At 38.0% G+C, this 19,001-nt stretch overlaps 1 protein-coding gene across 2 annotated transcripts in view; it reads right to left on the bottom strand.

Moving 5' to 3' along the window:
• Nucleotides 1-7,148: 7,148 nt before the first annotated feature.
• Nucleotides 7,149-19,001, bottom strand: part of HCRTR2 (hypocretin receptor 2) — a 111,963-nt gene continuing 100,110 nt past the window's right edge. Inside the window, exons 5-8 of one of the 2 annotated variants that reach the window (XM_019457453.2) lie at nt 17,190-17,410; nt 14,082-14,203; nt 11,780-12,005; nt 7,149-9,593 (exon numbers count right to left, since the gene is read on the bottom strand). In XM_019457453.2, coding sequence (XP_019312998.1) covers nt 9,593; nt 11,780-12,005; nt 14,082-14,203; nt 17,190-17,410 — 570 coding nt within the window. In that variant the 3' untranslated portion in view covers nt 7,149-9,592. Of the gene's footprint in view, nt 9,594-11,775; nt 12,006-14,081; nt 14,204-17,189; nt 17,411-19,001 lie in introns of those variants that run through there. The other variant, XM_019457452.2, reaches the window with a different exon arrangement.

Genomic DNA, 19,001 nt, shown 5'->3' on the forward strand with positions numbered 1-19,001 from the left:
TTCCTGCAGTTTTACTGAATTCATCGATGAGTCTCAACATTTGTTTTTGTGGAGCTTTAAGATTTTCTATCTGTAAGATTATGCCATCAGCTGATAACAACAATTTTACTTCACCCTTTTCAATGTGGATGCCTTTTATTTCTTTGTTTTGCCTGATTGGTCTAACTAGGACTTCCAGTACTATATTGAATAGGAGCAGTGGGAGTGGACACCTTTGTCTTATTCCTGATCTTAGAGGAAAAGCTTTCAACCTTTCACCATTGACTACCATGTTTGCTAACTTCAGCTCCTGCCCATGCAAAGAACTCAAGAATTTCTGAGGACTACAGGCTGGGGGCACTGAAATGGGATTTTCAAATTCATTTGACAGCAGGTGGCAACCTTGAGAAATAGCAGCCCAAAAGTTGTGCCACAAAAGAGCCTCTAAGACTTGGACCTGGGACAGGTTCTGACATTCATAGCACAAGAGGAGAAAATGTAGCCTGCTCTCTTCTATTCACAGTAGACACACCCATGCTCTCAAACACACAATCACGAACAGGTACTCAAAGGTAGAGGGAGAGAGAAGAGAATCTCCAATACCCATGCTTGTACACCAAGGCCACCATAAGCAGGGGAGCAGCTAGCAGAGCAAGCTGTGGTGTTCAAGGTGGTGACAGATTCTTGGCTCTAAGACTAGCAAACTGGCAGCAGCGTTTGGGTGCCTGAGGCAACATATGCCAGAAGGAGGGGTAGGCGTCATCGGTTTGAAGTAAAAGAGAAAGAGGACAGCTCACCGAGTGAACATCTATCCAACTTTGCCTCTCCCATAAACACACACGGTCAGAAAAAAAACATGTTAACAAGAGAAAGACAAGCACCTCAGCTACAGAACAGCACTCCCTCTGTTAAAGTGGATGGTGGCTTAGCTCCATTGTAAATAGAATTAGACGTTAATGTGACTTCACTGATTCCCCAAATCTTCATCTAGATGTTAAATCTAATGTTTATTTTCCAGCCTCATTGCCACTGCCTTGGCTTGGATCCAGCCGTTATTCTTGAGGATGAATAGTTCCATAAAAACTTATCTGAGATCTAAACTTACAATGTCCAGCTCTCAAATTCACCAGCTACAGAGCCATTAATCTACTCTCCAGAACCCAAATGTAATCACATCACTCCTCTGGGTAGAATGCCTAAATTATTCTCCATTACATAACACAAGTTTTAAATTTCCTTAAATATTATATTTTTTTTTACCATCTACCCCTTCCCAACGTTTAATGTCATTTTTTAACCACTGACCCCCATTTTCCCTTTAAACTGGGTACACATCCTGAAGGGGTCATGCCTTTGCACTTGCCCACTTGCCCTATGACATTGTGGATCTGTCCTCTCTGCCCAGAAGCTCCTCCTCATGTCTGCCTTCAAATTCCAGCAAAGCCTTTTTCTTCCAAAGCTACCTTTCTTTAGGCAGAGCCAACAAATTTCATCCCCTCTAATGTTTCTCACCTAACAACTGATTTTTTTTTTTTTTACTTTGTTTACATTCCTCCTTACAAAAGGGTTAGCTTAATGTGGGCAGGGTTTGAGTTTTTTTCATCTGCATAACCCTTCTTAATATAGTGTTCAGGTAAGTCCTAAACAATATATTTTCTTCATGAACAATGTCTCTTCTTGCTCCTAACACTTTTCAGAATTGAGTGAAATAAAATGCAGTATCAGATGGGGTGGGGGGGTATCCTCATTTATTAATTTAGTCAACAAAGGTTCATTGAGTGCTTATATCTTATGAGACACACTGTGGTAGGCCCAGGGGCTGACACAAAAATCTTATGAATACAGCCTAGTTCCTGCCCTCCAATAATTTATGTGCTAACAGAGAAGAAAATGCCCAAATCAAAAGATCCAAATTTGTAATTTATTGAGAGAATAACTGGTACCGGATTTGGAAAGAATTTTGAGTACACTATTGAATTAATTTCTGAAAGGACAGTTTATACTTCTTTAAAAATGTTTACCTTTTGGGGCACTTGGGTGGCTCAGTCGGTTGAGCATCCGACTTCTGCTCAGGTCACGATCTCCAGCTCAGTGAGTTGGAGCCCCAGGTTGGGCTCTGTGCTGACAGTTCAGAGCCTGGAGCCTGCTTCGGATTCTGCGTCTCCCTCTCTCTCTGCCCCTCCCCCACTCATGCTCTGTCTCTTATTCAAAAATGAATAAATGTTAAAATTTTTTTTTTAAAGTTCACGTTTTCAGTCTCAAGAAAATCATAGCTAAGATGTTCATGAGGAGTTAAAACCTACCAGTTGGAAAAGGATTTAAACATATTTGGCATTTTTAAATAAATGTGATAAAACACAGATGCAAGGGAGGATACATACTTCATAAAGAGAAAGTACTGTTTTCTAATAAGAAATATTTAAATTGGTTGTCAATTCTTTTTTTTTTTTTTTTTAAGTGTATTTATTTTGAGAGAGAGCAAGAGCAGGGGAGGGGAAAAGAGAGAAAGAGAGAGAGAAAGAAAAATCCCAAGGAGGCTTAGCAGTCAGAGCAGTGTGCCATACCCTCGCAAACTGTGACATCACCTGAGCTGAAATCAAGAGTCAGATGCTAGACTGAGCCACACAGTCACCCCAGTTAAGCCAATTCTTAGCCAAAATGTTTGACAGAGAGGGAATTTTCCTCTCATAGTAGGAAAGCAATGTGGTTAGTTTTATAATCCAATCGGGGAGCTCAGCTGCCTTTTCATGGTGCCAGCCTGTGGGAAGGGGAGTTCTATTGTAACAGCTCTTAACAGAAGGTATAACCCATAGGAACTATAAAGTAAAAGGGCCTCTCACCTGCATATATATTCAAAATGGATAACTTATCATTTTTAAAAGATTAATCAATAAGAAAATTATTGGGGTGCCAGTGAGGCTCAGTGGGTTAAGCTGCCAACTTCAGCTCAGGTCACGATCTCACAGTTCGTGGGTTCCAGCCCACACTGGGCTCTGGGCTGACAGTTCTGAGTCTGAAGCCTGTTTCAGATTTTGTGTCTCCCTCTCTCTCTGCCCCTACCCTGCTTGTGTTCTCTCTCTCTCTCTCAACAATAAACACTAAAAAAATTGTTTTTAACGTTTATTTTTGAGACAGAGAGAGACAGAGCATGAATGGGGGAGGGGCAGAGAGAGAGGGAGACACAGAATCGGAAGCAGGCTCCAGGCTCTGGGCCATCAGCCCAGAGCCCGACGCGGGGCTCGAACTCACGGACCGTGAGATCGTGACCTGAGCTGAAGTCGGACGCTTAATCTACTGAGCCACCCAGGCGCCCCTAAAAAACTTGTTTTAAATAAGAAAATCATTAATAGCTAGCGAAAAAAAAAAAAAAAAAAAAAGTGAGAAGTCCTATTCCTGCCCCCAAACAGGAGGGCAGTTAAGAGAGAAGACTTGGGGCGGGGTGTGGCTCAGTCGGTTGAGTGTCCGACTTCGGCTCAGGTCATGATGTCACAGCTCATGAGTTCGAGCCCCGCCTCGGGCTCTGTGCTGACAGGTCAGAGCCTGGAGCCTGCTTCTGCTTCTGTGTCTCCCTCTCTCTCTGCCCCTCGCATTCTGTCTCTGTCTCTCTCAAAAATAAACATTAAAAAAAAATTAAGAGAGACGACTGGACAATAAGAATTGTAGAGATCTACAAGATCAAATTAAGCAAATGTATAAAGTCTTAAGGGTTTATAAATAATGAAATTTGTAAATTTGTAAATAATGAAATTATTTTCAGAACAACTTCTGACACAGGAGAAGAAATGATAAGGGCTGCAGGTAGCAGAGATCGGGTGAAGTAAATAATGTCGTTAATACCAAGGGTGACTTCCCATCCGGAGATGTGAGTCTCTGGTGTGTAATCCCAAATCAGAGAAGAGTGTCTGGCTGTGATGATCTGACAATTTAACTCGGTAAGGCTTTTATGCCTTGATCGAATTATCTATTTTCAACACTATAGGGGAGCAGGCACACTGTTGTATGAGAAATGTCGTGATTTTCATTAAAGCAAAAGGTAAGAATTCTTTTCTAAGTCAATAATGTCAAGTAATGAGTGCAATAGTGTCTGACGATCTTGTTTTTCTCTGGATGGCGAAGAAGGTAACTCCAAGATGTGACTAATAAACTGGGATAAAATAAAAGGGTGAAGAATCCAGTAGTCCCTTTGGGTTTGAGGGAAGTTATAGTAGGGACACGAGTATGAGCCTAAAGCACAATAAATCGTTGGCTCAGAATAAGCTGTCAGAGTTTTGCATTTCAGAGGAGGGTATGTTGTCATATGGAATCCTAAGGCCCAAGGTACAACCTATGAGCTGCACTAAGCAAAACTAGGAGTGGTTTGGTGCAGAACAGCAGAAATCCGTATTTCACATTAAGGAGTCCAAGGCAGTGTAGAGCTGGATGCTGGGTGCATCATCTACAGGGACCTGGGGCTGGAAAGTGTGACTTCAGCCAGCAGCTAATGCGTGTGAAATGGGAAGAGGAGACATCCAGAGGCTGACAATGCCGGCGAAAGAGAGAGCTCAGTGATGATAAAGCCTTCAGAAGGGTCCGGTTTTACTCAAAAATGGAAAAGTTGTCTTCTGGGCCTAGGATAGGTGACTAGGAGAATGCTGGTGCTATGTCCCAATTTGATAGAGACTGGAAATCAGTGTTCTCAAAATATGGTTTAATTTTGGCTTAAAAAAACCACAAAAGGTTCTGAGCAGTGTAGACTCTGGGAATATAGGGCATTTTGTTCTCAGCGGAAAAGGGGTTTCAGAAAGCACATGGAAAGAATTGCGCAAAACTGAAACAAAAAGATGAGTTAGGGAAAGAATTGCCATGTGATTATTATTAATTCATTAATTCAAGAGGTATTTAACAAGTAACTTCTATTGCCAGGCATCATTCTAGGCACCAGGGATATAGCAGTAAATGACCGAAAAGGTCTTGTGGCATCAAGAATCTAAATTCTTATTGATTATTTATATGGAACTTGGGAGGAGATAGGCAGTTTATAGACTTTTTTTTACTTGTCCCTAATTGTTATAACTGTATAAATACTAGTTAAATAAACAGATGGAGAAAGGAAGGAAGGAAAGAAGGAGGAAAGAAAGAAAGAAGAAAGAAGAAAGAAAAGAAAGAAAGAAAGAAAGAAAGAAAGAAAGAAAGAAAGAAAGAAAGAAAGAAATGCTTTTTAGGGAAAATGCTGTCCATAATAGCAGAAATACGAAAGCTAGGTATTTGTATAAGAGAGGAAAACTATCCACCAGTCTAAAAGATATAATCTAAGAGAGGAGTAAACCAGATGAAGGAAGATGATGGGAAATCTTTAAAAGGCTGGGGTATGAAATTAGCACACTTTGGGGGATATTCTCACACTAAATATCTATCTATCTATACACACACATACACATAGACATGTGTATATATATATAATCACTGTTATACACACATACGTACATACGTATATATGTGCTGATGTGTTGGTAATACTCTAAATTGACATCTTTTCCCATTCTTTAGGGGATATTCTGCATGATCTAGAAATGGCTTTATAAGCCAGTTCTCCACTTCATCTTCCTGAACCATATAAAGAGAATTTTTTAATCTGTGTCCCTGTGAGAGAGCATCACTTCTTTCCAGACATGATCTTATTATCACATCTGCAACAAATTAAGCTTTATGATGCCACACACTGTTAAGATTTCCCTGTCCCACAAACATTTTGTTTATACCCTTCTCCCTTTGGAAATTATCATGTTAACTCCAATGCTGTGAAATTAATTAGAAATTGATTACAGGGGTGCCTGGGTGGCTCAGTCAGTTCAGTGTCCAACTTATGGTTTCAGCTCAGGTATGATCTCACAGTTTATGAGTTCGGTCCCCACATTGGGCTTTGTGCTGATGGCTTGGGATTCTCTGTCTCCCTTTCTCTCTCTGCCCCTCCCCTGCTAGCGCTCACTCTCTCTCTCCCTCAAAATAAATAAGCATTTAAAAAAAAAAAAAAGAAATTGATGACATAATAAACAATAGTTTCTTTTTAGTTGAGTATTATCTTTCTGCTGTTGCATAGCAGCTGGACTTATAAAAAGCCAAAGGATGAAACAGATGTATTGTTTCCAAAGACGACACAAGCACTGCCTCCTCAGGCATATATCCTTGGTGACCTGCCATGCCCTTCCCTTGGCCTGAGTGTTCCAAAGCTGGGTTCCCTTCCAAGTTGAGGCAGCAAGCTTAGGCAGTGGAAGCTGACACGGCTCCTAAAGGCCACCGAGAAACATAGATATTCTGGAAAGAAAAGAAAGGGCTTGCTTTGGGAGGATGTAAAAGTATAATTTTTGGACATAAAAGCACAATTTCTTTTTTCTTTTTCCTGGTGCTCTGCTTCATTTGTTCTGAACTTAACCATTTGCCAAGGTTCACCTCCAGAGATACCAAGAACTCTGGGGCTGGGCAGTACAAAGGACAGGGAACGGTGTAGAGCAAGGCAGGCTGTAGGGGGAGGTGTGCTCATGCTTAGCTTTGGGGAGGCTGGGATAAGGGCCACAGCTGGGGAGCGAAGAAATAGTAAAAGCAGAGCAAGAACAAAGGGGTGCTTCAAGAGACTTTCCTCTGTTACCCATTTCCCCTTCACGGCCACTGGCCTAGACGAAAGCAGGGATGAGTTAACCTCTCTTCAGGGCTGACTCTGAGAGGAGTGGCCAAGTACCTAGGCTGTAATAACGGCTTACTCAAAGCAAAACACCCTTACCCCTGAGGTAACTAGTCTTGAGATTCTGCGCTGAGAGTTTCACTTGGTCTTTAGAAACCACCTCATACTCAAATCGCATGTGCCTAGATGGAGCCAACGGTTTATCTTGTCTACTTACCGCGGCTGCATTTTCGATGCCAGTTAGAATAAACAGTGCTGAGTACAAACGGATTTTTAAATAAAAGTCCTTGGCAGTTGATTCTGTCATGTATCAGAATCATTTAGGAAGTGAAAAACAGAAAATATGCATTTTAAAATTTACCACTAACTTAAAAGAGCCCTAAAAGTTCTATATATAATGACCAATAAAAAAATTTCTTAATTATGGGCAAGCCATACTTATTAGTCTCATGATAAATTGAAAATCACAAGGTCATCATTTTCTCTCAATCAAAACAAAATTCAATCTCTTGACTCTGATAAAAGTTCCCAAATTTAATGATACATGTAAATAGTTTTCAATAATTTTTATGAAACATTTCTGTTTTAATCTTAACCATCCTTATTTTAGTACCTGCTCTCCAAAACAACATTAAACACCTTTTCTATCATGATTATCCCCAGTTATATAAACTTATTGGGAAAAATATTTGGATCATTAAGTACTGCACCACAGGGCTTAATTTAATCCTTAACTGCAAAGATTTGACACTAGTTATGAGTGAATATCCAACATATCCAACCGACAACAAGATTTTTCATACAATAGAGAGGTCAGTGTGAATGTGATTATACAACTCTCAATATAGTTTTTACTTAAAAACTGCATAATGAGGGGCACCTGGATGGCTCAGTTGGTTGAGCGGTCATGGTCATGATCTCACAGTTCATGAGTTCAAGCCCCGTGTTGAGCTCTGTGCTGGCAGCTCAGAGCCTGGAGCCTGCTTCGAATTCTGTGTCTTCCTCTCTCTCTGCCCCTCCTCCCTTGCTCACATTTTGTCTCTGTCTCTGTCTCTGTCTCTCTCAAAAATAAATAAACATTAAAAAAAATTTAAGAAAAACTGCATAGTGAGCATCTTTCATAGTTGGTATGTAATCTCAATGGATTTGATAAGAAATTTCTTCATGAAGACACAGTAAATCAGACATAAAGAACTTTAAATGTCTAAGATAATTGTTAAACAAGTGACATGATTTCACACACATGGGATACAACAGTTATAGAAATACATTCATGAAAAACTTCAAAGACATTCTAACCCCAAAGCTGAGAAAGAAAATTTAAGAGAATAGAAATACGTGGCAAATGGGAGGGAGTTTGTTTTGCTCCCACTTTAATTGCAGCAGTATTCTAGAAAACAATCCTCTTTGAATTTGGGAAGATAACAGTGTTTTCCATGCCTTTGCACTTCATTTTCTGAGGTACATAAAGTAGTAGAATAGGCTTTAACAATATTTTTTGTTTACATATTATCTCTAAAAAGTCAATTATTTTGCTTCATGCCATTTGAAAACTAATTGTACGTAACTAATGGAATTTCCTTTTTTTGACTTGCAACTTGTAGAAAGTAGAAAAGTTGTTGTAAAATTAACTGTAATTGAAAAACTTTCTAAATTGCAACCAGATTTACTAACCAGATTTGTTTTGAAATGCAGCTGATTATGATTGTGATTTATATCAAGTGTGAAAGATTCTATTATTATTACACTGGTATTAAAACAATGATAGCCCTCCTCACAATCTGTGTCCACAAGCATGTGTGGGTGTTTGTCATTCTGATATTTCAGGCTTATGTATATTCAGGCTACATTTTATAAGCATATTTAGCTGTATCTTTGCTAAAATAATGTACACTGGGAGTGAAATTCAATATCATTATGCCTAACACTTTTGCAATTAACTCATCAATAGTTTGTAACATTTAATATCCAAGAAACACTCTAAGACTTGGAGAATATACATCATTTTCCTCAGAAACTGGGAGCTGTCCCTTCCCAAGAATGAACGAATTCAAATATCAAATATCATGGGTTTGTAGAAATTCAGAAATAATGAAGTTCAAATGCATTCTGTGTTAGATAAAATCATCACATCCTTGTTGATAACAAAATTTCAGTAACACTAATGACATTTTACATTAAATCTTGAAACATAGCAAAAAAGAGCGATAGTCTATATATAGCATAAAACAGTTGCAACACATTCTTTTCATAAGAAGTCTCATTTGTGTTATTTAGCACATAATGAGGTGAGTAGTTGACCCTTTGTTCCATAAGATTGGCAGGTTTGGGGAACACCTCTTTCTTTACCATTTGTCCTAGTAAGGTAACCACTCTAAATCCAGACCTCTTAGAAGGATTCCTGTATCAACACATTGGAAGCAACCTGCACAGTCAGATACTCCATTACCACGGTTTCTGGTAGGTACTGGTGGTTTTTTGCTTGTTTTCCTTCCAGGCAATGATCATTCTTAGAAACTGTCTGCTTCCACAAAACTTTGCCTTTAGTAAGTGTAAGTGACGGTGGAGATTTAAAAGTTTTAGTTAGGAACTCAAGTCATCCAGGTATCCATAAAGTACACAAGTGCTTTAAAACCAGCCTTCTTTGACCCTGCGCTTATAACACAGGGGCCACTGTTTTGTAAACCACTATTTCTTTGAGTAGGATGACAGTGAGTGACATTCATCATTGATACTCAACCTCTTCTTTCAGACCTTTGGCCAGGCTGACAGTAGTGATGACGATTGTGCCCGTTGTAGACAGCTGTGCAGTAAAATACTTCACGTGGGCTATTTAGCAGGTGTCAGGTGGGAATTGGAGCAGTGGTTCTCAAATGTTAAGGTGTTTCAGAATCACCTGTAGGGCTTGTTAACACGCGGATTTCTGGCTGCCACCTCCAAAGTTTCTGATTCAGCAGATCTGAGATAGGGTGGAAATGTGCATGCCTAGTAAGTTCTTAGGTGATGCTGATGTTGATGGTTCAGAAACCACATGTTGAGAATCACTGATTTACAGCAAAGGAATCTTGACTTCTGAGTTTGTCCTTAATAGGCAATCATACAACTGCTGCTTCTCTGAGCCTCTTTCTCTCTCCATTTCCCACTCCCTCTGGCTTGCTCTCCCTCTCCCAATCCCTCTCTTTCTTAAATGATAAAGAACTAGATATATTACAATCTAAATAACTTAGCTCTTATTCTGAGACACTACTTCGGCATTAAGGCATATTATCAGTATTACTTGAAGTACCCTCAAACTATTTAAAATGCTAGCTCCTATGACAATCTAAAAATTACAACCCTCCTTTCATGCAGCATAATCAAGAAAGTTCTCCAATGTACAAAGGGAAGAAAGGAGAGAGTTATAACATTTCGCTTTTGTTGATATCTTTCTCATAATTAACAAGTGAATTTCAGTAAACCTTGTATGTGAGAGTCGTTTTGGCTTTGAGTAGTAAAAAGCACACGGTCGCCACACATTCTAAAACAGGAAAACAACTTGTGGAAAATCTGGCTGTGTTACTTCTTTCAGAAAGCGATGAGTTGAGAAATAGAGATGAACAAGATTATTTGTTACCTTCTATAAAAATCTTTCTTAAATATTGTTCTCCACATCTTGTATTTCAGTAAAATAAGGACACCTGCTGCTATCACTTGAGGAGAAGAGCAGCTTTCATGAATATCTTTTACTTTTAATTCAATTTTAAAGTGAATATTTGAATTAGAGAGATTTTGAAGAGGGACAAGTTTAAAATATCCAGTGCTTTGAATTGCAGATCTCACATTTGTACAAAATATTCTGGGCGGCTCCTCATTTGGGTGCGAGCTAAGAGCCAGCACTTACATTCTATCCACCTGTTGGTCTACATGGAGTCTGCAGACATAGACTGTGTCACTGAATGAATGGGAAACAGCGCAACTCTACTGTTTATGTCCCATGTGGGTTGCTCCGCTGCTCCATCCATGTTCAAATCTGTCCCCCAGAGAAGTTGGCTGCCCTGCAAATTCTATCAACATGTCCCCCTCAGTAACCTAGAGCAATTTTGAAGGCACGTGTACATCCACCCCTACCTCATTCCCTAGCACCTAGCACAGTGGGTGCGCTTCCATAAATATTTGATAAATGTTTATGAAATGTAAATAAATGCAAATATTTACCAAGGAATCTCCATGGCAGGAGTAACTCTCCCATATGGGACCCAGCTGTGACTTGGTAGTCCTCTGCCCCTTTCCTTTGTAAATTGTATTCTTAATCTAATCCTGCAAGGCCAACTATATCATTTTCATTGGTTAGAAGAATCCTATCTGATTCTCAAATGCTGAAGTCTTTTCTTAGATATGGAGATCATTATGTATCTGTAGTTACTCCAAAATTGTTATTGTAATACAGTCTTACTGGCCATATGTTGGGATGACAAACGTTAGCAATGGTAAGGTTACAGACCTGAGAAAAGTGTGTAAATGGGTGATAAGATTCATGGAAAATAAAGTTTAATAGTATATATTTTTAGATAGTTTTGAAAGATAGCTTTTGAGAGTTATCTAATATAATATGCTATTTTGTATATAAATATTCTCTCAGATGGCACATCATAATGAGTCTTTTGTGATTTTTTTAAAACTATGAAATCAACTAACATGTCTGTTGTTAATGCAGAGTTAGTAATTGCTACTTCTTTTAGTAAACCAAAGAAAATCATTGGATAACTTTTGGTAATTTTTTGCAATCGATCTGAAGGTGAGAGATTAAAATAACAATTAGAATTAAAAATATTCAAACATTTAATTGACATAAATCATAATACATGAAACTAAAACTGAAATAGCCTGAAATAAATTCAGTTGAAGGTCAGACTTCTACCATGTTTAAATCAAAAGTGGAGAAATTATTTTAAACTGACTTTGTTTTTTATTTCCAAAGAGCAATAGATGAAAATGAAAGAAAGAAAGAAAGAAAGAAAGAAAGAAAGAAAGAAAGAAAGAAAAAAGAAAGAGCCACAAAGTAATTTTAGCTTCAGATCGCTAGGATAATAAAATCTGTGTGTACAGACATTTTTAAAAAAGAATAGTTTTACTCAGATATCCCTGTCATATGAAAGAAGATTCTACCAGTTTTGAAGTGGCCCCGCTCCATTGGCTGTTGGGAGTGTGCTTATGCTGGTGAGGACAACTTGCTCGGAGAGTTTTGATATGTTGTCAAAGTTGCTGATCTGGGTGGTCAAAGACTTCCGGCTCTCTGTGCTGGTCCGGCCCCGGGTGAGCCGGTCCTCCTGGCGATGGTGAACTCCAAGGCAACAGCAAGAAAATGCAGCTTTAAATTCCTCTCGAAACTTTCCTGCCAAATCGGAGAGAATGAAAGGAAAAAGAAATAAGCATAAACATGTTTCAACAAATCCATGAGTAGGGTACAAATAAGCTGCTGCCTTGAGCCAAACTAACAATGAGGTGCAACATTTTGGGAAAAGTGGGAAACAGGAAGAGGAAATTGTGTTATTAGAAGCTGGGTAGACTCCTGAAACAATAAGATATTTCCCTAAAATAATGTAACTGCTTTTCATGTGTGATGCTTGGAGTTTGATTTATTCCTTCAGGGTTAAACCTTCTGTATTTGTGAGTGTGGGTTATTTAGATTAACTATAATAAAAGTGATCATTAGTAGGATGTCCAGAGTTATTTAATAACTTCAAAAATGATGAAAGCTGTATTGTATATAGCCATGACTATACAGAAATTATCCCTTTATTGTCCTCTGAAGAAACTGTTCTACTGGCACACTGAGTTCAACAAAGAATCTATAAAAAAAAATCTTAGAATACGTAGAGAATTTCTAAAGCTTTATAATTCGGCATAAAGCAGAACAAAAAACTGAAGGAAGTTCTTTCTTGCCTTTAAATTACTGACGTGAAACTGGAGAAGTATGAAAATGAAATAATCATCTTTTTAAAGGAAAAACAAACAGCACTGGGAGTCATCCGTGTTCTCTCTGAGCCTCAATTACCAAACTGGGTGATTGAGTGACAACACAAGAAGGGAAGGTTCAAGGGTGTAGCAAAATAGGAGGCACCAGCCAAGTCCCCAGTGGTTATCAGCACCTCCCCTGCCTCACTCAACCCTCTGACTTTGACTTGGTTCTGTGGCCTTGACTTCAAATACTTCTCCTTACACAACCTCTTAGTGGGTTTTATCTGCTTAGTGCAAGGGTCAGGCCCTTAGTCATTTCCTAACCTCAAGGCAGTGGCTTCTTCATTGCTTTCCAAGACAGAGCTCCACATGGCCCCTTAGCTCTTCAAACAGCACATGAGCAGTGAGTTGTATCTGGTTATCTAAGACCTAATGCCATCTTTATTTTAGAGACAGGGGTTGGATGTAGCAGGGGAAAGCATGAAAACGGACAACCGAATACAAAATAAAGCTCCACCACCTGATTCTCTGAAAGATGAAATAAAGCAGGTTTATATACGGTATATGCCATGATCAAGAAAAAAACAACAAGAAAAGTTGCTTAAAAAAAAGTCTAATTGATTGTCTTTTTTTTAATAACCCATACAACCCACAAGACTAAAGATGAAGTTGGAAAATACACATTTTTTATTAAGTATGTCATAAAATGAATTGCTTTTTCTTCCACATTAAATGATCATATATTTAGGGATAGCAATGAGAAAGAAATGACCAACTGGTTAGAGAAGAAGACAGTGTAAAGATGTAACTAATTAAAACACAGTTTTAGAAGTCAGCCAGGAAAAATGTTTGTAAATAAAACAATTAGTTAATTGATTTTTATAATTATGTTGGTTCCATAAACAGAGACAGATTAAATCAGTTACAGATGTGTGTGTGTGTGTGTGTGTGTGTGTGTGTGTGTGTGATTTAGTTTGTGCGTTATTTAGGAGTAATATCATTTTTTGGTGGTCATTGAGAAATCTTGAGATAAACCCAAGAGATGTTACTGATAAGAGAAATGCAAATACAGAAACCTACCTAAAAGTGGAAGGGTTCTAATTCAACCTCAATTAGGCAATCTCAGTGTTGTCAAAGGAAATAATATAGCAAGTCTGTTTTATTTTCAGATAAATTTGTTTTACATTTTGGTAAATCATAAGTTTAATGTATGGCAAGCAAGATTCTGTGGTATTCAGTTCTTACAATTTTCACTTTCCTATTTCAACATTTCTTTTAAATTTTATGGGGAAAATTGCTTACATGATTTCCTCTGATGAGTTAGGTAAGAGGCTCCTTCTCATAAGGGGAAGAAAAACTCAAGACAAATTACATCGGGGGGAAAAAATTCTCATTATATGGCACTTAAGCTCTTTACACATTTCAAGAGTGTTCAACACCCTGCTGGTCATTGATCCCTTGCCCTTGGTTAGAATTGTGGTTTGCATGGAAGAAACAGTTGAAAACTCACCACTGAGAAAATTGTAAATAATTGGGTTCGCAGCACTATTGGCATATACGAGCCAGTGTGAAAATGTAAACCAGGCATATACAGTCTCTCTGTCTTCTGTGTGGGTAAACATCCCAAATACTCTGTAGGAAAAACAAACCAAACCAAAAAACAGTGACAGAAAATCCAATGTGATTTTGAAAAGTACCTTTCAAATAATGAAATTCAAGTGTGAACATAGCCCTTGATAGAGGCTGCTTAACCCCTGTTCTCCTCTGCAGTGGGCATTGGTTTATGCTACCATTGTGAGTTTAGAAAAACCTCAGAACCTGAACAAAATCTCCATGGCACAATTAGTAAATCAAAAGCCAAATCGGATCAGAGAAGGATCTTTCTCTCCCATAAATACTAAATGCAATACTCTTTCTGGTGGGTAAGTGTACAGAAGTCACATATATATCTATGTTCCTTCTTTCATATTGTTTCTAAATACAATTGATCAATGTTTGCTAATATTCCGTTTTGGGCATCATTTAAAAAGCACTCCTAAACTGTAGTCTCTGTGTACTTCTTCCTTTCTACATTCGTGCACTGATCAAAGTTTCACCATTTTTCAACTACAATCTCCCCAGCCTTGTTGAAATTTGTCTTCTGGGAATTCATTATGGCCAGAGAGGAACTAGTTTTCAGTAGGCAAAATTCTGGTAACTTCTTAAAATTCATGAGTTTTAGTGTTTTATTTATTATTTTAAACTCTGCGGGTGCCAGGTGGCTCAGTCAGTTGAACATCTCTTGATCTCGGCTCAGGTCATGATTTCACAGTTCGTGAGTTTGAGCCCCTTATCTGGCTCTGCAGTAACAGTGCTGAGCCTGCTTGGGATTCTCTCTCTCTCTCTCTCTCTCTCTCTCTCTCTCAAAATAAGTAAAAAAAAAAAAAAAAAAAAAAAAAAGAAAAGAAAAAAGAAAAATCTTCATTATTTTAAACTCTGAAAAATATTTATTTTATCCTTAAACATCATTTTTAAGATTTGTTTCATATTCAGAAATATCTCATCTATCAAATTGTATTCACTAGCCAACAGTAGGTAACTTGTAACTACCCAATAATTAATTTTATAGGCTGAAGATAATTCATTCCCTGCCAGAGGCTCCATCATTGATTGTGTAATTTGATTACACATGATGGTGCCCATGATAGAAATGCCTTTCGGCAATAAAGTGATGTTCTGTGGAGTACTCGAGTTTTACAAAAATACAATATGGAGTGAAATAACATGGACAATTAATGGTCTGTTATGGAATTAATGGTCTCTTATGACCCTCTACCATAATATATCTTTGAAATCCTAGACAAACTAGAACTACTTTAAAGAAGCAGGTTTCGACTAGTTGGGCAAAAATTGTTTCCAGGAAAAAGGATTTAGAAATTCATTGGTGAGAGAAAGAAACACAAGCATGATCTTACAAGAACAAACAAAGAGATAAGCATTTGAAGAAAATGTGTGTAGTAAAGAGCAAAACAATCTTCAGGGTTACTTGAAGTGTTTGGTTTTTTTGTTTTTCAAATTTTATGGAAAAGAGCAGAATGCTCAAAAAAATCGAAAATATTTTAAATTTTACATAGACTTTCTTCTTAGCCATTTTTCCTTGGAAAGGGAGATGTTAAAGGTAGAAAAATAAGAAAAAATATGACAGACAAGTAGATATTTGGAACTAGCTAAAAGACAGGTACAAATGCTAAGATTCAGGAAATCCAAACAAGCAATCCAGAGAGCAGTAAATCCCATTTTCATCGAATTTAGACAGACGACAAAGTCCAAAAAAATTTTTTTAAAAAGGAGAAAATCATTCAGTAGCATATCGTGTTTATAAAGCTCTTAGGAATAGAAAAGATCGTCTATCCAGAGATCAGAATAAATTTGTTTGGGATTTCTGTGGTCAAGAAAAGTAAGAGAGGCATTATGAAAAGCTATGGAGGGCAAAGTCGCTTCTCATGAGTCAGTATACGTTCCATGCTACCAAAAAGCTTACGCCTTAAGGCTGCATCTATACTAAATAATATTACTGAGCAAAAGTTCACTTTCCATCGAAAAAGTTATTAAGCCCTTAAAAACAAGGGCCAAGGAGAATGAGAAATTTCTGCAGCTGGCTCTACCACCTTTAGTGTGTGTGACTCCAGCCAAAGTTGCCGCTCTCCAGAGTCTCCAGCTGTGAGGAATATGATATGGACTCTGAATCAGGGAAAACTGAGAGGAGCAACCCCAGTTTAAGTTCGAAGCCTATTATAAACAAAATTACTATTACCTTGGGGCCAGTCCGTTTGCAACAGTTATGATAATTCCCAATAAAGTTGGCTGGCTGTGAAGTTCATGTGTACCATGGCCCCTGTACTGGCTGTTCACGTTGGTCAATTGTTTTCACTTAACAGTGTATCTGCGGCCTAACAAATAACATACTTTCTCTCTCTGAAAAGTTGTGTGCTTTTATTAATAGTCACCTTGAGCTTAATTCAGTGACTTCAGGAAATACATTTTCTTTCTTTTTTTTTTTCATTTAAACATTTAAAACACAGTATGAGTCCTGATTCCATTTTTTTGTGGGTGCTCACAAATGCACTTTTAAGTATAATTAGGATGCTAACAAAACATTCTTATCTCCTTTTATCTTTTCGATAGAATCCTGTCATAATTCCCTATGTAGGAGAACAAAGTTTTGGAAAGCCCATTTGTTCTGATCAAAAAAGAACTCCAAGCTGTCAATGTTTGCTGTTGTTGCTTTTTTTTTGGTTTTGTTTTGTTTCTTTTGTTTGTTTTGTTTTGTTTTTTGCATTAGAACTTTTTTTGCAACTAAGGCTCAGCAATTAGCTCAAAGAGGTCAGGGGAACCTCTGTTTTATGTCTGCCACTCAACAGAGAATTTCCATGGACAAGAGCTTATAGAGTCTGAGCATACTAAAAAGGCTGTCTGCCTTACCTGATAGTCACAACACATTCAGTTATCTGGCCTGACAACTATCTAGGCAAAGGGCTTAGATTTTTCTCTGGCTTAAGAAGAAAGAAAAAAAAAAAGAACTTAATTAAGAACCAAGAAATGACAGCCACTTTGTTTTGAAATAATGGGTGAACTTTACCTCTTTAGCACGTTGAGGATGCTAATCGGTAGATAGCAAATTGCAAACACCAAAAGCACAACCATTAGCATCCGGGCTGTTTTCCGTCTGGCTCGGATCTGCTTTATTTCAGCGGCCACAGCACTAATCCTGGACTTGGTCTGCTGTCCCGACCCTCGAGGCTGTGAAGTAGGCTGCAGGGGCTTCCATTTTCTCTGAACTACAGATGATGTTCCAGGGATCTGAAAGGAGCAGAAACTTTATTGCCATCTGACTCAGGGATGTTCCACTTTGGAGAAGTAACCCAAAGATATAAGAAGGAGAGTATTCTGGATGCCTGTGGTCCAGGGAGGTTAAAGGCCTGTTTCCCCCAGAATGTTTGCTGAGTTAAGTATGTTCTTGAGTAATACAGTGGAGTGTCAAATAGGATTTGTGGTGGAAAAGAAAATTGAAAAATCCCATTTTTAAAAATAAATTTTTAATGTTTATTTATTTTTGAGAGAGAAAAGGGAGGAGGTGGTCAACGGCAGAGAGAGGGAGACAGAATGGGAAGCAGGCTCTAGGCTCTGAGCTGTCAGCCTATAGTCCAACACGGGTCCCAAACCCACAGACTGTGAGATCACGATCTGAGCCCATGTTGGACACTTAACAGACTGAGCCACTCAGATGCCCCTGAAACATCCCATTTTTATTAAGGTCTAAAGAGAGCTCAAATGGAAAAGCTATCTCTTTATAAACAGAGAAGTTGTATATCCAGACAATGGAATATCATTCAGGGCTGAAAAGAAGTGAGATATTAAGCCATGAAAAATCATAGGGAACTTAAATGTGTATTAGTAAGTAAAAGAATCCAATCTGAAAAGGCTACAACTATATGACATCTTAGAAATGGTAAAATCAGAGAGACAGCAAAAAGATCAATGGTTCCCAGGGGCTGGAGGTGGGGTGGGATGGGGGGTTACTAAGCAGAGAACAGAGGATTCTTGGAGCAGTAAAAATACTCTATATGATGCCATAATGATGGATACATGTCATTATACAATACACATTATACAATGTATTTGGATACACAGTCCAAACCCATAGAATGTACAATATCAAAGGTGAACTCTTAGGTAAATTCTGGACTTTGGGCTTAGTAGATCCGTGTAGGTTTATCAGTTGTAATATATATATATATATATATATATATATATATATATATATATATATATATATATATATATCTCACATATATATATATATATATATATCTCACATATATATATATATATATATATATATATATATCACTTAAGTGAGGGATATGGATAACGGGGAGGTACTTTATGAGTGAAGGTAGGAGGCAGAGAAACCTCTGTATCTTCCACACAATTTTGCTGTGAACCTGAAACTGCTCTTAAAAACAAAACCAGCAAACAAGTCTTAATTAAAATGCGAGAGAAATAAAAACTGGCAAAAAAAGAGATGTAAAAGGATGACAACCATATTCTCTTATTAGGAATTCCCAGTTCTGTTCAGATACCTCAGTGTAAAGACAGGGAAAACCTAATAGGTAATTGCAAAAGAAACCTGAATGGATTTTTTTTCATGCGTCACTACTGCCATCTGCTGTCAGATGGACAGATAGGACTTAACTACCTAGTGCTTTTTATTAGACTTTGTTTTTCAGGTTTGGCCAGTGCAAACCTTGAGTGAAGGGACGAAAAAAATAAACTGTTCTCCATTGTTTACTACGTATTGTTATGAAATTGCTTGAAACCAATTTCATGCTCCAGTCTGGTCCTTTAAAATGCACACAAAAATCGTGAGAATCCCTTGTGGTCTTATATT

This window comes from Panthera pardus, unplaced genomic scaffold, assembly GCF_024362965.1.
Source record: "Panthera pardus isolate Hobbes unplaced genomic scaffold, ASM2436296v1 HiC_scaffold_17, whole genome shotgun sequence".
NCBI lineage: Eukaryota > Metazoa > Chordata > Mammalia > Carnivora > Felidae > Panthera > Panthera pardus.